The sequence below is a fragment of the Myxine glutinosa genome, chromosome 7, assembly GCF_964187855.1.
Source record: "Myxine glutinosa chromosome 7, kmMyxGlut1.1, whole genome shotgun sequence".
Classification (NCBI taxonomy): domain Eukaryota; kingdom Metazoa; phylum Chordata; class Myxini; order Myxiniformes; family Myxinidae; genus Myxine; species Myxine glutinosa.
In genome coordinates this window covers 51,985,733-52,003,916 of record NC_136267.1, presented here as the reverse complement: position 1 = coordinate 52,003,916, position 18,184 = coordinate 51,985,733, and the positions used below count along the sequence as shown (strand labels likewise).

The 18,184-nt window shown below is 45.2% G+C and overlaps 1 protein-coding gene across 1 annotated transcript in view; it reads left to right on the top strand.

Moving 5' to 3' along the window:
* The window catches only part of LOC137431222 (uncharacterized), a 29,860-nt gene extending 26,358 nt beyond the window's left edge, over nt 1-3,502 (top strand). Inside the window, exons 5-7 of the mRNA XM_078781700.1 lie at nt 1,722-1,908; nt 2,040-2,162; nt 2,802-3,502. Of these exons, the coding sequence (XP_078637826.1) occupies nt 1,722-1,908; nt 2,040-2,162; nt 2,802-3,079 (588 nt within the window). The 3' untranslated portion in view covers nt 3,080-3,502. The remainder of the gene's footprint in view (nt 1-1,721; nt 1,909-2,039; nt 2,163-2,801) is intronic.
* Nucleotides 3,503-18,184: the final 14,682 nt, after the last annotated feature.

The window sequence follows — 18,184 nt, the reverse complement described above, 5'->3', positions numbered from 1 at the left end:
ATCTATTTTGTCCCTCGTCTCTGTTTGTGGTATTATCCCCTCTGCTGTTCCTTTGTTCTGCTTTTTTATATTTTTTTTATATTCTGTGTTCCAGCTCGTCCACAAGCCTTGGCTCTGTTGTACGCGTTTCCGTACTCACAATTGTATGCGTTTCCCACCCTTCGGCATGATTGTGTGAAATAGTTGGTCCGCATCGGAGGTGCCAGAAGAGGATTACTTGTGTTTCTCACATATAATGCGTGAGACTTGACAAACCAGTGTTCTCACCCCTCTTGTTTTGGTGAAAACCTTCACAGATATACGATCAATGGAGATATTTGATACTGATCCCACATGTACACATATACTAGTTTCTAGAGTGGCATGACAGACCAGCAGGATGCATCATGAGGCATATTCTCAAGCAGGTTGACAAAGTCTGGGCACTTGAGTGGTCTCAAAAACCCTTTTTGGGTTTTGTGGTAGGGGAAAACATTTTTTGGTTCAGGTAATGGGATGTATTCTTTCCTTGGAAATGGTTAGGATACTTGATTTTTTTCAACCTATTTTTTGCAACCTTGTGCAACCACATCCGTGGATGAAATCGACAGGACATTGATTGAGGTGTGCTGTCTGCTGTGGGAAGCAAGGAGAAGCTGATGTTTTGCTCTGATGAATTCCCAGGTCGAAAATCCCATAGAAACCTATAGAGACCATTTACATGGGCCTCTATTGGAAATCACGGTTTCAATTGGTTTATGCAAGAACCAGTAGAGTTTCCAGTGGAAACCATGAGATGCAACTGGTCTGTAAAAGCCATAGACCAACCAAAATACTTTAGCTATATTTTGTTATAAACAACCGCAAGTAACACACAGTTCCACATTGAATGGAGTTATAGTCGTGTTGTTTTGTTTTTACAGGATTTCCCTGTGGAGTATTTGTTATATATGTGAATTCAAGTTGTTTTCCATCCAGGAAGCAGATAGCTCAGGTGGCAGAGCACTGGTACAAGTTCCCCAGAGGACCTGGATTCAATTCCCAGTCTGGGCATGTGATCTTCCCACATATATCCATTGATTATTTTCGATCCTGTTCATTTATATATTGCTGGTATTCTATTGGTCTCTTACTGGTACAAACTGGTTTTTTTTTTTCATTGGTATTTTCTACTGGTCCAGTATTTCACTTTCCTTATTGAAACTAGTAGATCCTCCTGGTCCAATTTCCTATGGGATTTGTCCTATTGGTTTTCTATGGGATTTCGGACACGGAAAGGGATTACACCTGAAACATCAGGTCCTCCTTACATCCCGTGGCGTTTATAATACCGCAATCGACGTCCCATTGATTACTCCCATTGTTCGACCTGTCTGCTGACACAGATTGACAAGGACCTGTCCTTCATTCCTCATGCGCATCACTTTACAATGTTAATTCCTTCGCTTACCTGAACAATCAATCCTTTGTTTGCACAACAAAATGTAAAAATCCTTGATGATCTGATAGAATATGACTGTCGGTGTGATGAGCTGAAGGCCCGACCATCAGACACCTGCATTTGCTCGTTTGTCTTTTTAATCCTATCGCTATGCTTACCTGCCAATTACCTTCAATATTGATATACAACCAGGAATGTCGGTAGTCTGGTTGAATATTTAACGCCACCGCAGAAAGCTATGCCCTGTACACAAATTATTCATCGCACCAAGGTGCTTTGACGCTTGCGTGCTTTTCCGCAGGTGTGCAACAAAGAGTTCAATCGGCTACACAATCTTATGGGACATTTGCATCTGCACACAACACGCAAGCCCTTCCAGTGTCTCCACTGCCCGAGCAAGTTCACCCTGAAAGGCAACCTCACTCGGCACACCAAAGTCAAGCATGGCCGCAATATTGGGACCTACAATGGCAGCCTCAATCCTTCAGGTGTCACTCGCCTAAGTTCCTGTAATTACTCGATACACACCTTTCCTATTCATTCATTCATTCATTCATTCATTCATTCCTTCTCCAATTTGTCCATTTATTCATTGCTCACCCACTTTTCCCTTCTGCAGAACATTCATCACTGAATTCCAAGCTTTCAAACTCAACCCCCAGCCCTGACTCTGCTCTTTCTATACCACCATGGGCTGGCTGGCTGCCTAGTGAATCGGCACACCTGCCATACCCCTTTGGTGGTAAAAACGTATTTTCACTTCCACCCTTTAACCATTAGCATATTGACATAAAATAATAGTTTTATTTTTTAATAGGGTCATTATTTACTTGTTTACTTCTCATTCATGTACAAATGTTTCATGTACAAATGTTTCATGTACAAATGTCTCTCTCTCTCTCCCTCTCCCTCTCTTTATCTCTCTCTCTCTCTCTCTCTCTCTCTCCCCCCCTCTCCCTCTCCGTCTCCCTCTCCGTCTCCTTCCCCGTCTCCTTCCCCGTCTCCCTCCCCGTCTCCCTCCCCGTCTCCCTCCCCGTCTCCCTCCCCGTCTCCCTCCCCGTCTCTCTCCCCGTCTCTCTCTCTCTCTCTCTCTCTGTCTCTCTGTCTCTCTGTCTCTCTGTCTCCTTCCCCGTCTCCCTCCCCGTCTCTCTCTCTCTCTCTCTCTCTCTCTCTCTCTCTCTCTCACTCTCTCCCTCTCTCTCTCTCTCTCCGTCTCCATCCCCGTCTCCCTCCCCGTCTCTCTTTCTCTCTCTCTTTCTCTCTCTCTTTCTCTCCCCGCCTCTCTCCCCGCAGGGGAGGGAGACGGAGAGGGAGAAAGAGAAATAAATAATTAGCATTTGAAGGAGTTGTTAAGCAAATGGTGAAATTTTCATTTTGACAGATGGAGATAGGCATGTCAAGGCATGGCACGCTGGCACGATCTGGCAACAAGAAGAGCCCTTTGACTTGTCAGGTCGCTGCTGGAAGGCAGCGGGAGAATATGTGCGGCCTTTGGCGGAAGGTCAGAAGTCACCGAGCGAACTCCAAGGTCAAGTGGACCTGCGACACTGTTTCTCGGGTGTAGACCCACGTGATGCGGTCATCTTGGGAGCCGTGACCTACGAACCGAAATACCGACTGCTCACGGCACCACCCTTCCTTCATGGCACCTGCTACTGAAACGACCACGGTGGTCTTGCAAGCAGGCCTCAGTCTCTGTCGTGCCATGTGATGAAGAAGTACTCGGAAGTGTAAAGTTAGAGACACCAGAGAGACCGTTGCAATGAATTGTGCGTTTTTGCGTTGCGTAATTTCGATCTTCTTTAATGGAACGAAGACTATTCTACCCTGATTTCATTTGACGTGCGGTAAGGAAGGCGATAAAAGAAAAAAATTCCATCCGAGGTGGTTTTTACCAAAACAGACACAAGGGAATTGCAATAGTATCTTAATATTATGGAGCAATAAATCAGTGCAACAGTGGAATCTCATCGACATCGCCGATGAGCGTGATGTACGGTGTTCTGTTTTTCTTCATGGAAATGTTTATTGCCATAAATGCACTTCATATAACTGATATTTTCAACACGATATAAGACTTGACATGTGGAAGTCTGTTCGATTCTCATGGAGTACCCTTCCCAACCTCCTGCACACACTCGGGTTCTCAAAAATAAGTGGAAGAAGCTCGAGATCTGATGGTGGTTGAAGATAAACCTCCACCGGTAGAATGGATATGACAGATCGCTGAAAGCATGGAGTCGTAGTGACTGCGATGTTAAGGGGATAGAAGCAATGTTGGAAGAGAATAATGGGTTTATTACCTCCGCCACCAAAGGTGGATGGAGGTTATGTTTTCACTCCTATCTGTGTGTCCGTTTGTTTGTGAACAAAATATCTCACAAAGTTGTGGACGGATTCGGACGAAATTTGGCAGAAAGGTAGCGTATGTGACAAGGACGAAATGATGAGATTTTGGTGAAGATCCGGATTCGGATCCGGCTACTAGAATTTTTGAAGTGATTCTTCGCCATTGGGACATTGGGCCAAAAACGATACATAGCGGGATATCTGAAAAAGTTATGGATGGATTTGGACGAAACTTGGTGGACAGGTTGAGTGTGGGACAAGGAAGAATCGATTCAATTTTGGCGAAGATCTGAATATGTATTGGGATATGATAATTATTTAATTCTAAGTTTAAAAAAATTAATTAATTTCATTTCATTTAATTTTAATTTTTGAAATTCCAACCTCTTTCCTGGAAGTCCTTGCAGTGTCCATGTGTTTTATACCTCTCCCACCTCCTCCCCCTCCCCCCAAGCCCTCACCCTCCCACAGATCTCTCGATGTCCCTGCTTTCAAAATGTTGTGTTTGTGTCCTTCCCCCTCTCTCCCCATCTTGTCAACCGCTCCCCTTATTATATGTTTTATGTGTCGGTTTGACTTTTTGTGTGATTAATGTTAGCTCTTTCACGAGCCTCGATCTTGTATACAAAAAAAAAAAATAGTGTTTCTTCACTATTGGGAGATTGGGACAAAAACGATACATTGCAGGACATCTCAAAACTTTATGGACGGTTTTGGACAAAAGCTGGTGGACCAGTGGTGTGTGTGTGACAAGGAAGAATCGATTCGATTTTGGTGAAGATCTGAGCATGGATTCGGATATGATAATTATTTAATTTTTTAAGTGATTCTTCACCATTGAGTGATATGGCCAAACAAGTGGAGGTATGCTCTCTACTAAGTGCTGTTGTAGTTACTCAACTATAATCATGATGAAACAAAGATGAGAACACACAGGTGATTGAACCTTCCATAACATCCTCTTACCCAAACCACCACTCCCATGCCTTTTACCAAAAGTAAAACAGCAAACTTTGTAATATCCTCACATCTTCCTTTTCCTCAAGCAAAATATCAAATTATCAACTTGCTGGAGACTGGATTACACACCTTGGCAGTTCGGCCAGATCACGTGGTTGGTTTTGTGAAAAAGCGTCAGAATGAGACAACGTGCGACCAAGACTTGCAGATTGCGGGGAAGATTGGACAAGCGTCTGTGTCCTGGTAGTGGTGGTGATAGTCATAGTTCATAGGTTCGACACTAACGTTCGCAGAAAGTTGACAGTTCTTGTTCACACTACTTGTGCGATTACTGCTGCTGACTCCAAACAATGGGTGTTGTGTTTCTGAATACAAACTGTCCAGAGTATAGGAATGACATTTCGTATGCCCGAGCATATTGATGGTGGTCGACATTCTGTGAGTGGTGACGTTTCTCCAGCTCCTGGACAACATTGTCATTGTATCTGTTGGCAATTATGGTGGGTCATACTGATTTAGGCTGACAGGATGGCCTATAGGTACATGTATACTCACCTCTAGCCATCCAAACTGGGTTTGAATTCCTACCAAGCAATGTGTGTGCCGTCCTTCAGATTGAATTTCCCATGGATCCCATGGTCGCTTTGATGGAGAGTAGGTGACCATCGCCAGCATCATATCCAAATTCCTGTCTGAACTACTGCCCTGTAGTCCGGCAGCAAAGCTAAATATAGCATAACAATTGTGCATTTTGTGAGGAAAGCACCAAATTTGGCACACTAGTAGACTATCATATTATGAAAAGATCTGGATATTGGGCCATCTCAGATTCAGAGATTTGATTTTTGCAAGATTTGCAGATTTTTCAGATTTGCAAGCTGAGATTGCAACGCCAGGGACGGCCGACTCCTTCCTGCGAGCTGCCCACGTCACCCGCACAAGAAGAGCTCATCAAATCACTGCAGCGGCACTGCACATCCTGCAACACCGTGCGTATGAACGCCACTGTATGACATATGCTGATGATGCAGAAGACCTGCCTGAGTTCGAAGACCGGTGTCACCAGAGAGGAGAAGACATTCCCAACTTTCAGTACTGGGCAACTGTGCTGGAACTAGAGATGTTGGATTGTTGGTACTGGTCTACGTGCGTTCTCTGCAGCAGGCTTCATTCACGACGTACCTTGATGCCCTGACGGAACTGGTCCCATGGTTCCATGCCTTAGACCACACACACTATGCCAGGTGGATCCCTGTTCACCTGAGGGACATGGTTGCACTCCCAATGAAGCACCCAGATGTAGCCAGAGAATTCAGGGCTGGCAACTTCACTGTACAGAAGACGAAGAAGATGTTCTCTTCGATCCCAATCGAATCGAAATCTTGCAAAAATCAAATCTCTGAATCTGAGATGGCCCAATATCCAGATCTTTTCATAATATAATAGTCTACTGGTGTGCCAAATTTGGTGCTTTCCTCACAAAATGCACAATTGTTATGCTAAGTTGCCCCACTACTGGCCTATAAACTGATTCGGCAGAACCAACGCTCTGTAACAGAGTATGGTACATCCAATCAGATCGGAATACAGTACTGATTTGACTTTTCTGTCCATTAGTAGTTGAGCAGGATTTGCAAAGTTGTGCCTAATGGGGGTGGAATGGCAAGGTAACAGGACTAGGTGGAAATCGGTTCCTGCACTTTTTGACTTGCAGACAATGGATTTCACCGTCTCAACTTGACATTCAATGAAGTCATTCGATTTTGGGTATGTTGGGGATGCCATGATGTGGTCAAATTCCATGTCTCATAAAGGAATGGACTTCAGCACTGGAGAAAGGGATTCCAAACTCGGAGAAGATCTGTCCCAGGGTCGCAATAATTGTGTGGCTGGGAGCAGACTTGGGTAATTTATGAACGACTTTGTTCCATGGTCTAAGTGGAATATCATGTGGCTGTCGGAGTTCAGGTATCTGAGATTTCCGGTGTCACTGGCTGGTAGGACAGCAGCCCACAAGCCAATCAATATACTTGATGTTGTCCCTATATATAGTGTCCTTGGCCAGAAGTTTGGCTGTTGTTGTATAGCCCCGGACAGTTCTCTCGAACAAGTACGCGGCACGCAGACAGCCAATCGATCTCGCAGGAGCGACCCAGAGATCCCCCACATTCAGGAAGGTGTACCCCCACCTTCACGAAGTCAGAGTTGGAGAGAAAGAGAGAGAGAGAGACAAGAGGAAAAGGACCGGTCCATGGGGATCGATCAGCACTCTGACCGTGACCGCACTGCCCTGACTTATCCGGGCAGCAGGGGAAGAATGGGGAAGATTTCGATCCCGACTTGCGTTGGGGGGTATAACCACCATGAAGAGGCGTCCCCGATGGTTGTCCAGAAGTTTGGTGTGTGTGTGTGTGTTTTTGTTGACCTGTACGTCCTTAAGAGAATGAACAGTGACCTTGAATCACCCTCCTAAAACTAAAGGCAGCACTTTCAGAAGCTAAGAATAACAGAAGTGTTAACAAAACAACCACTAAGATAACAGCACTGCAGAAAAAGGAGAAAGAATGAGTGATCTATTGTGAAAGACAAAAATAACGATAAAAATAAGAAAATAATGCCTTAAATAAATGAGCAGAAAACTACATTTTTCTCTTACTATATATAAGCTTTTCTCTTTTCACTATAAGTTTTTTAACGTCTTTTTTACTCCCAGCCATTCTTAATATTCATCTCTTACTATAAGTTTTTTTTACGTCTTTTTTACTCCAAGCCATTCTTAATATACATCTCTTACTATAAGTTTTTAAACGTCTTTTTTACTCCAAGCCATTCTTAATATACATCTCTTACTATAAGTTTTTTAACGTCTTTTTTACTCCAAGCCATTCTTAATATACATCTCTTACTATAAGTTTTTTAACGTCTTTTTTACTCCCAGCCATTCTTAATATACATCTCTTACTATAAGTTTTTTAACGTCTTTTTTACTCCAAGCCATTCTTAATATACATCTCTTACTACAAGTTTTTTAACGTCTTTTTTACTCCAAGCCATTCTTAATATACATCTCTTACTATAAGTTTTTTTACGTCTTTTTTACTCCAAGTCATTCTTAATATACATCTCTTACTATAAGTTTTTTAACGTCTTTTTACTCCAAGCCATTCTTAATATACATCTCTTACTATAAGTTTTTTAACGTCTTTTTTACTCCAAGTCATTCTTAATATACATCTCTTACAATAAGTTTTTAAACGTCTTTTTTACTCCAAGCCATTCTTAATCTCTTACTATAAGTTTTTTAACGTCTTTTTACTCCAAGCCATTCTTGATATACATCTCTTACTATACGTTTTTCTCACATTCATATTCTTTGTTATGGTCCATGTAAAAACATGGAAATTTTCCTTCCACTGGAAATCCAAAGACAAAGAAAGATCAATTCAGTCCAATTCAATTAAAGGAGTGGAGAGTGCATCCCTTCCTATTCACACTCGCATTAAACATGTGAATTGAATTTGGTACAAAAGATAGTCTGAAGGGACAACGAGAGGTTCGTGGGAACACAAAGACGAATGTCTGAACAATTAAAACAAAAACAATGGTGAAGTGGGTGTGATGGGTCTTGTTTATTTTGTGCATCTTCAGCACAGCGCGCTTCTTGTACAAGGTACAAATTGATGGAAGATCTGTTTGTATCACACGCTGGGCAATCTTCATGGGTCTTTCCAGTTTATTCACATTTTCTTTTGACAAATTACCAAATGTACATATTGTTACGGACGGATGCGGGCTTTGGCATTTGACATGAGGGGAGACTCCTCGGGTTCCTCTAAACCTCTGATCCTGAGGCCACCAGTTGTGGATAACTCCGCGGTCCGGCAGGTTACTAATCAACCACAGACGCCAAGTCAGTCGACCAAATCTCCCAGGGTCCTCCGTCTGACACCATTTACCTGAGGGTGATGTGGCTTATCTAACCGGGGATTGTGCCCTCCATACGCACTGATCTTTATCTTATGTAATCAAGTGGAGCTGAGCGAACTGCCCAGGACATACTGGCTAATGTGTGGAACTGGTAGTGTGGTGGTGGAATTGGTGGGGAAGATCGTCCGGGCTAACGCAAGTGCGGACTATGCTAAACCAATGGAGGAAAATATATCACAGGCAGATTGGAAGAATATGTGCAGGGAGGTTTATTATTTACAAGAAGGGGGTGAGGAAAGGTATGTGGTATATTCATGCAATCGAGGATTATTCATAAAGTACAGCATGGCTAAGACATTTATTTGTGTGGGGCAGCAAAATACAACCAAAAGAAATGTGTGTGTTGCGGCAATGTACAAAAGTAGAGAGACAGAGTTCTGCTCTTACCCGTCTAATACAACGCCTTATACAGTCTTATCAAAACAAACCTAACATTGGCGCCAAATCAGACTCGCACCCAAAGGAGAGGTAGGAAGGTTTCAGAAAGAAAGAGCAGGGCAAAGCTTGGACAGGGAAATGGAAAGTAAATGGTTGTGCTCTCTTAGATTGGACGATTCGCCTGGCCTGCTCCGTCAATCCCCTCCATTTTCCTGGCAGATCGAACAAAGCTTGGCGCCTCTGATGGACAGCTCAGATGAAGTGCAATGGAACTCAAAGACCTGACTGGATGATGGCAATCAGACTCCAACAACGTCTTCTCTGTCCTATCTCATACTGTCTTGTTCTGTCCTGAACTGAACTTGAACTGCAGGATTCTGTCTGTGTACTGAACTTGAACTGCCAAATTCTGTCGATACCAATTTGTAGCTCCACCTTATATCCATGGGGGGTGGAGGGGGGCGGTGTTGGAATCTGGTGGGGGTCAAGGGTGATGCTCCACCCTTTCCATGAGTGATTCCCGGGAGTAAAGGTCGCACGCAGTCCTCTTTGGTCCTGGTGTGGCATGTCCATTGGCTCAGATGAGCCTCCGTGTGACGTCACCCTCTTCGCGAGCTTGTCGGTCTGAAATTGTCCTCATTCATTTTCGGGACGTGCCTCGGGCCTCAGCTCCTGACAACATTGGGCGGACTTGCATTGCTCCCCGTTCACCACCCGAACATCCAGCAAGGGCCCAAATGGCATGGTGGATATTGAGAGTGTCGTCGCTGACAGGAAAGAACAATTGGAAGGTTCCTGAAGCTCACGTGGATCAGAATAAGAAAAAGTCTCTCAAACACCCCTGCAGATCCTCTTAGACCCTGACATTTTTTATGCTGTGAACAAAATTTGGTGCTTAAGGTTGTGGCCAAATTTCCTTGAAATCGTGTGTGTAGCTTCTGATAGAGCAAATACCTATTTTGGGGGTTGAACTCCCTTGTACTCCCCCAGACCCTGATTTATTTAATGTCATGAACAAAGATTGGTACATCACGGGTGATGAAGCTTGTGGTCAAGTTTCATCAAAATCGTGTGCAGGTTTAGTTTCGGGGAAGCGAGCAAATACCTATTTTTTGAGATCCGATCCTCCCCCCATAGACCCCTCAATGAGCGCAGATTTTGATGCGGTAAATACACCTTCGTTAGGCATCAGATATGAAGGTTGTGGCTAAGTTGCATCAAAATTGTGTGTTTGTTTCAAGCGATGATGGCTAAAGTATTTACGGACTCACCTACGAACACTGCTCGACCACATAAGCTGACCAAGTCCAGGTGAGCTAAAAACAAAATGGGGGAGACAACACAACCTTGTGGTGCCCCAAGATCAAAACTCTGACACGTGATAGGTACCATGTTATTATACATCACCTGTTGTGATCTATCTGTGAGAAAGTTGTGAATTAATCTTGAAAGCCCAGGTGTAAGATCTAGTTTCAGTAATGTGTCAATGTGTGGTACGTTGGTATTGAAGTCGCTAGAGAAGTCGATAAATAATGTTCTTACAAAGGACTTCGGAGTATCTAAATGATAGGACAATCTTTGGAGATAAACAGGCCTTGACAACTCGATTTGTTTGATATGCGAATTTAGATTGATCAAACAAGCCAACTTGAGTGCACAAACATTATTATTATTTTATTTTTTTGGTATACAAGATCGAGGCTCGTGTGAGAGCTAACATTAATGACAAAAAAACAAACGGACACATAACACGAAATAAAGGGAGCGGGAGACCAGATTGGGAGAGAGGGGGAAGCACACAAGTACAACATTTGAGAGCAGGGACATCGGGAGATCTGTGGGAGGGAGAGGGCTTGGGGGGAGGAGGCGTGGGAAGGGGAGTGGGGGGTGGGAGAGGTTAAAAACACATGGACACTGCGAGCACTTCCAGGAAAGAAGTCGGTATTTCAGAAAAGCGGATCTGGGGTGAATTAACAGGGGTAGAAAAGATCAAGGTTTTGGATGGGGGAAGATAAGAGATGGTGGTGGACAGCTGTTTTAAAGACCTGGAGGGAGGAGTGGGATTGAAGAGAGTAGAGAGTTTCTTCCAGAGGCGGGAGAAAAGAGGAATGAAAGAGTGAAGGTGAGCAGAGAGTCTTGATTTTGTCAGTTTCACCAGAAGAGGGTTGCTGGCAGATCTTGTGCGACCTGCAATATCCTATTTCAGACATATCCTTTCAAAAGACTTCATTACATTAGAGGTCATTATAGGTTACGGCAACAGGGCGGTAATTATTGAACTCATCCCTGTTTTTTTTGTTTTTTAAAACTTTTGGTACTGCAATGATATAATTGAAGATTTCCAACTTTTGGGAATAACCCCATTGTCCATGAATACACTCCAACCTGTACAATCAAAGCATGGCCGCAACTCTTCGGTGGTGTTTGTGCTCCAACCATGCCGTTCCGCTGTTCCGTATCACATGAGCATGTGCATAAGGAGTGTGGCGGAGCAGCGGTCAGGAGACGCCACCTTCAGGGCGCAGCCATGTTGGATTTCCCTTCACTACGTCAGGCCGTGCCAATTTAGAACGGCCTTGCTTTTGCTTGAATTCGTCCAAAAATGTCAGAGTTGCTGTTACAACCATTGTTTCGAGACTATGAGCGATTCAATTGGAAGTTTGTGAAACGAAAAGAAGAGAGCAAGATGTTCAACTGGAAGATTGTGAAATTTGGAGGGAGCCAGCATTAGTTTGTGAAGGTTAAAGATCCCACGGTGTCCTTCATGAAGAGCAAGTATGATCATGAGTATGAGGTATGTATTCATGAGGGTGAGCAGGCACCCTGGCCAAATTACAAATGTATCCTCTAACCTACAGGGGCCACTGCATCAGCAGCACAGCTGCACTCCAAGCAAAATGATGCTCTATCCACAGCAATGTACAGTATGTATACTAAAGAAGCTTCATCTGAGCCTCAAGAGACGAGTGCTTACATTGGGAGTGAAAATAGTTTAACATTTCATCAAAATGCAAATTTCAAATCCTCACTTCCAGGAATCCTTCACATTGAGCCTGGTGTTGGCTTAGCGGTTCGGGTGCCGGCTTGGGATCCTAGGATCCTGGGTTCGAATCCCGGTCGGTCGCTGAATTAACACCAGGGGGGTTGACTCAGCTTGTCATCCTTCCGAGGTCGGCAAATTGAGTAACAGTTAACTGGTAATTCCCTGTGTGGCAAGAGGCGACTAACAGGGTTGGTGGCAGGAAGAGCATCCGGCCATAAAACATTGCTTCAAAAAGGGGACCACGGTGCCCGATAAAGGCCAACCCCTGCTCTGCGGGGAAAAATGGCCTCTAAAGGTGGTCCAGGAATCCTTCACATTAAGGTATGCTGACTGTGAAAGTCAAAGATTGGGTGGATAAAGGAAGTGCATTGGATGGAGTGCATCGAAACCTTCAGGCGGATTTAGAGATGGAGTGCATCGAAACCTTCAGGCGGATTTAGAGGGGGTGGGTTACTGCAGGACTTGACACTTTCAAAATTATAGAGTCCGAATCTGGATCAGGATCTTCACTAAAATATAAAAATTGTCCTTGTCACAAACCCAACCTGTCAAGCCTAGTAATACCAGCTCTGGCCTAAGATCTTAGGGTCCTGAGTTTGAGCCCATGTCGTGCCATTGAAAAGATCTTAGGGTCCGGAGTTTGAGCCCATGTCGTGCCATTGAAACAACACCAGGTGTGTTGACCCTCGCCTGTCATCCTTCCGAGGTCTGCAAAATGAGTACCAGCTTACTGGTAATAGAGCACTGCATCAGTGGCACAGCCGCACCCCCAGAAAATAATGCAGGAAAATGATGCAGCCAAGCAGCCACAGGTTGCATATGAACCACGACCACCTAGCCTGTTCTCCAAATCCGTCCATAACCTTTTGAGATATTCTGCTCACAGACAGACGGGGTGAATACATAACCTCCGTCCACCATGGCATAAAGAAAGGCAAGACGTGAGGTGAGGCAAGGCCCAAAGGGGAGAGCAGTACTCCATTAAGCAGTTCACATTGTATTTGTCAAAAGTTCAGATTGGCCAATGAAAGACCTTGTATGATGAAGGATACCCATTTGGAAGCCAACTGTGAAATTTGCCCAAGAAAGATCGTGGCTGATAGAGAGACCCAGAAGTTTGAATGACGACATCTTCCTCAAAGCAGATGGGAGGGCTTGCCATATGGTCCTTTCAGAGAGGTATAGTGAGATTTGTCAGGATTAAATGACATATTCCAAGTGTTTGACCAGTTTGTGATTTTTTTAAAGTCTGAAGAGAGGGAAGAGGCTGCAGCCTGTCAGTCTGGTGGATCAGGGATGTCATGGCAGAGGGTAGAGTCATGAGTAAATAGATAAAGGGGACTTTCCAGAGAGTCAGAGAGATCTAATAGGACCGGGCCCAGAACAATGCCTTGGGCACTCCAGTCTTGACAGGGAGAGGAGATTAAAGGATTCTGTTGAGAGCCACACCTTGGCTACGAGAGTAGAGGAAGTCAGTGAGACATGTATGGAGTTGGTGTAGGATGCCACAGGCAGAGAGTTTTCAGTATGCCAAGGTGGCATGCCAGACTCATGTCTGAAATATGAGGGCCTCCATCCATTGTTGGATGAGTAGAAGCAGCATGTCCACGGTGGAGTGACTGGTGATCAAATTGGTGATCTGAGATGAGGCTGGTGGAGAAAAGGATCAACTGTTCCGCTTCTGGTCCTTCCGGTTTCGGATCCTTGAGCTTGGGTCGTGCCGATTTCCTCAAAGAGAAGTTCTCCCAGTCATTTTGGCGAGTTTCCACTGTTTATTTTGCTGTCTCTGTGTTTGCTGTGTTCATCTAGTTCAGTTTTGTTTTAAAATTTATGCCAATTTGTGAGTATTCGTCAGACTTTTCGAACTGGGTTATTTGAGGCCTACCCGTTTTGTCGTGTTAATTGAGGCCTCCCAAATCGTTTTTATTTGTCCTTTTTCTATACTACCTTCAGTCCCTTTATCACCACTATTCCCTTACTCTTCCATCAATTCCTCCCAACTATATACCCGATGTTTAAAGTCTTCAATATTAAAAAAAATCAAAAAAATAAATACATTCCTCCTCACCACACAACATCCCATGACCATGTGTTGTCACTTCCCTCTCCTTCCTCCATCCTGCCGATTTATTGTCAAGTACTTCCAACGGGGAACAAAAGCATGATGATGATATCATAGGTGAAGTGGTTTACCAGCCAAATATGTTTTAATCAAATTCCTTATCCTAAAAATCTGAAATTGCATGCACATGATCTATGACGCATTTGTATTGAAATATTAAATTTATGACATCATAGGGCACATGGTTTGGCAGCCATATTGGATTGAAGGAAAATATTAAATAATTATATCTCTGAAACCGCTCACCCTATCGATGCGAAATTTTACAAATATCATCTAACAGCACTGTTGCATATAGTTTGAAAATGATGATGTCATAGGTCACGTGGTTTGGCAGCCATCCTGGATAGATAAACGAAACTCATCCCGTCAACATGAAACTTCACAAACGTGATCCCCTACCCATACATATTGTCATGTGATTCCCCTCGGTGAAGACCGGGAATTTCACGGATAGCAATCGAGCGCTACTTTGAGGCGACGATCAAATATGGACTCACTATACAAGCGCGGGCAGAAAAAAGAGGAAGAAGAGCTGCACGCTTTTACCTGACGCGATCTCCAAGCAGTCTTCAATCCTGTGCAAATTAAACTCACACGAACCGGATTTTATGTACAAAAATAAACAAGGCTTTATTGCCATGGATGCCGATAATACAAAATAAAACACGACGCTCAAATAAATGTTCTAAGTTGGGACGTCCCCACACAAGACGTAATAAACACACAAAGGAGAATTTAACTGAAAATAACCGTGTGATTGATCATGCACTTAGCTCTGATCAGCTTGTGAGGGTCTCGCCAGGGTCTGCGAAAGCCGTCCGGTGCATTGGCGGGATCCAGGCCTCGACGTGCCCTTGTCTGGGCGCTGCCAGGCCTCACCGCACGAAGCGAACAAGCGTGCAGCCCGCTTGCTCTGCCATGCAATGTCCTCACGGATTTGGCACGGAACTGTGATGCACCCTACGTTCGATCAGAAGGGAGAGAGGGTTGAGGGTGAAGGAAGGCATGAGGGCAAAAGGTCGGAGCAGAGGAATCGTGAGGGCAGGAGCGAACGAGGTCCAAGCACCAAGGGATCCAAAAACGAGAGGGCAAAATGCCGGCCAGCGAATTATTTTATTGGCCGTGGTGTTACGTCATCGGACCGTTTCACCAACCCCCCGCAGGCCACGGCTGCATTGTCCAGCTCTCTACCAATGCCCGCAGGCCACCCTTCGACGTCATTGGCGTGCCCTGCCAATCAGTCCTCTGCTTCCCTCTGAGCCTTCCCTCCACCAATCTGTGGGAAGCTTCTTGCCCCACCCCTGGCCAATCACCAGTCTTTCTTACTCTAGCCTTTGGTTGGTCGACTCCTGCCCAATAGCGAGTCCTTCTGGGTGTGGCTCCCGGCCTGCCTGTGCTATGTGTGTTGCTATTCAAGTTGGTGGTGTAGCTGGCTGCGGTTCCATCAGCAGTGCTACGAACTGGCCTCCGGTGAGTTTTATGGTGGGGGGGATTTAATTAGTGTGTGTGGTGCTTTTGGGCCTACCTGCTCTACGTGTCTAGTGCGTTGCCATACAGGACGAAGGATAAATCACAGGTCTCACGAACAGGGGAATTAGCAGAATCCCTACTCTAGTTATCACAAGGATCATCCTTGTTTGATCACAAAGATACACTTACACGAACAAACCGCCTAAACAACCTTATTACATGTGGGGTTCCCATCACGATAATCGGAGAATGATACCTGCACAGATCTACCTGATCTATATATCACTCTACCCCAAAATTCATAACAATATGCAGAGTGATGGCATCTACCGGTTGTGGGACTATGCGGAGGCATATTGGCGACACAGTTGCATTGTTCTAGTTTTTTGGTTCCTTCTGATGACTCCAATGCAGTATTTGGTTTTCTGTTTCATAATGATTGTACTGTAGCGGTTCCCGCTGAATGTACACAATCGCCTTGCACCTGCCAGGACGCGGCCAGGGCGCGATCGCCATGCCGGGCTCGTCCGGACGGGCCCAGACGCGCCTCTCCTGGGCATGCCCGGACTCGCTGTTCCCGGGCACGCCCGAACCTCCTGGGCACGCCCGGTCTCGTCTTTCCCGGGCATGCCCGCTCTCGCCTTTCCAGGGCTCGCCCAGAGCGCCCGGGCACGCCCAGCCTCGACTTGCCAGGCCGCGTCCAGGACGCCCGGGCATGTCCAGACTCGCCTTTCCAGGGCTCGCCCAGAGCGTCCGGGCATGCCCGCTCTCGCCTTTCCAGGGCTCGCCCAGAGCGCTCGGGCACGCCCAGCCTCGAGTTGCCAGGCCGCGTCCAGGACGCCCGGGCATGTCCAGACTCGCCTTTCCAGGACTCGCCCTTGACACCCGGGCATGCCCGGTCTCGGTTTTCCCGGGCAAACGCCCGGGCATAAATGTGTATATATATTGCTGCCCGATAAACGGGCTTTTCAGAATACCTGAGCTGTTTTGTTTCAATAAAGCAACTCGGACGAATTCCGTCTTTGGTCGCGTCAAATCTTTCGACTCGCGTTGGAGCGCAGCTCCTTCAGTACCATGTCCTGATGCTGTTTAGATTCTGCTTCCCCGTTGATGGACCACTGGTAGCTTGTAACTGTTGCTGCACTTTTGCCTGAGGAAGAAATACTGAAATCTATCTATCTGTGTTCTTCCAAACATCCTTCCAGGGCTGGGAGCTTTGGCTAGGAGTTATGGCTAGGCGTTAGGGCTAGGAGTTAAGGGAAGGAGCTAGGGTTATGAGTTAGGGATCTTTGTTCCTTTCACATTTCTTTCTACTTTTTCATATTTCTCTTTATCTATACATATTGCTATGGTCCAGGGTTAGGGTTTACTATGAGGGGGTTATCCTCCATCACATCCCAAACTTACCGGACCTGCGGCTGCCACGCACGAATAACCTAATACTTAGGCAGGTTGCGAACCAGCAACTACGAACGTCAATTGGACCATCGTGTGATAGCTTACCTGTACCACGTGACGGTCCCAATCGGGGAATGCACAGTACCCTCCGGCGGTATAATAATAACAACAAGCATTCTGAGTATTGCACTGCAATACATGTCCCCCTGCCGGCAGTCTGTCATCCGGAAAACCGCAAGGTCGCTCCGTGGAGCAGCCTGCACGTATTGCACTGTGTGAATTATATAATTACCAAATCACGGTCTGAGGTAACTCGGCTAAAAATTATCCGATTTGCACCAAATAAAGTTCATGAATGGTTGCACAGACCCCTACTTCTCACTAAAAGAGGAAAAATAATGTAAATCTGAGTTAAAATAAGCCTGCAAGGTCGCTCCGTGGAGTAGCCTGCACGTATTGCACTATGTGTGAATTATATAATTACCAACTCACGGTCTGAGTTAACTCGGGTAAAAATTATCCAATTTGCACCAAATAAAGTTTATTAATGGTTGCACAGACCCCTACTTCTCACTAAAAGTGGAAACAGAATGTAAATTGGAGTTAAAACAAGGAATATTAACAGCTTGGACTTACCGCACTCCGAATTATAGTCCGGAAAACTGTTGGGGGAAATTACCTAAGTTCAAAGTGCCATAACTTTGTCAAAAATGATCGAAACGTCATGAAGTTCGAACTTGATCTGTAACTTATCATGCGGAAACCATGTACCAAGTTTGAAATCATTAGCATTAAGAGTTTAGAAAAAAGGCCGGAAAACTGTTCTTTGCGTGACGGACGGACAGACTGACAGACGGACAGATGGACAGACGGACAGACTGACAGACGGAGGGACGGAGTGCAAACCTATAGTTCCCTCCGGTGTACACTGGTAGGGGACGAATAAAGGAGTCTTATATAGCCCCATCAAGCAGAGTTAACGACCCTCGTGGCGCTTTACATTATCATGCGAACGCACACACACAAACATACACACACACAGACACACCTTCAC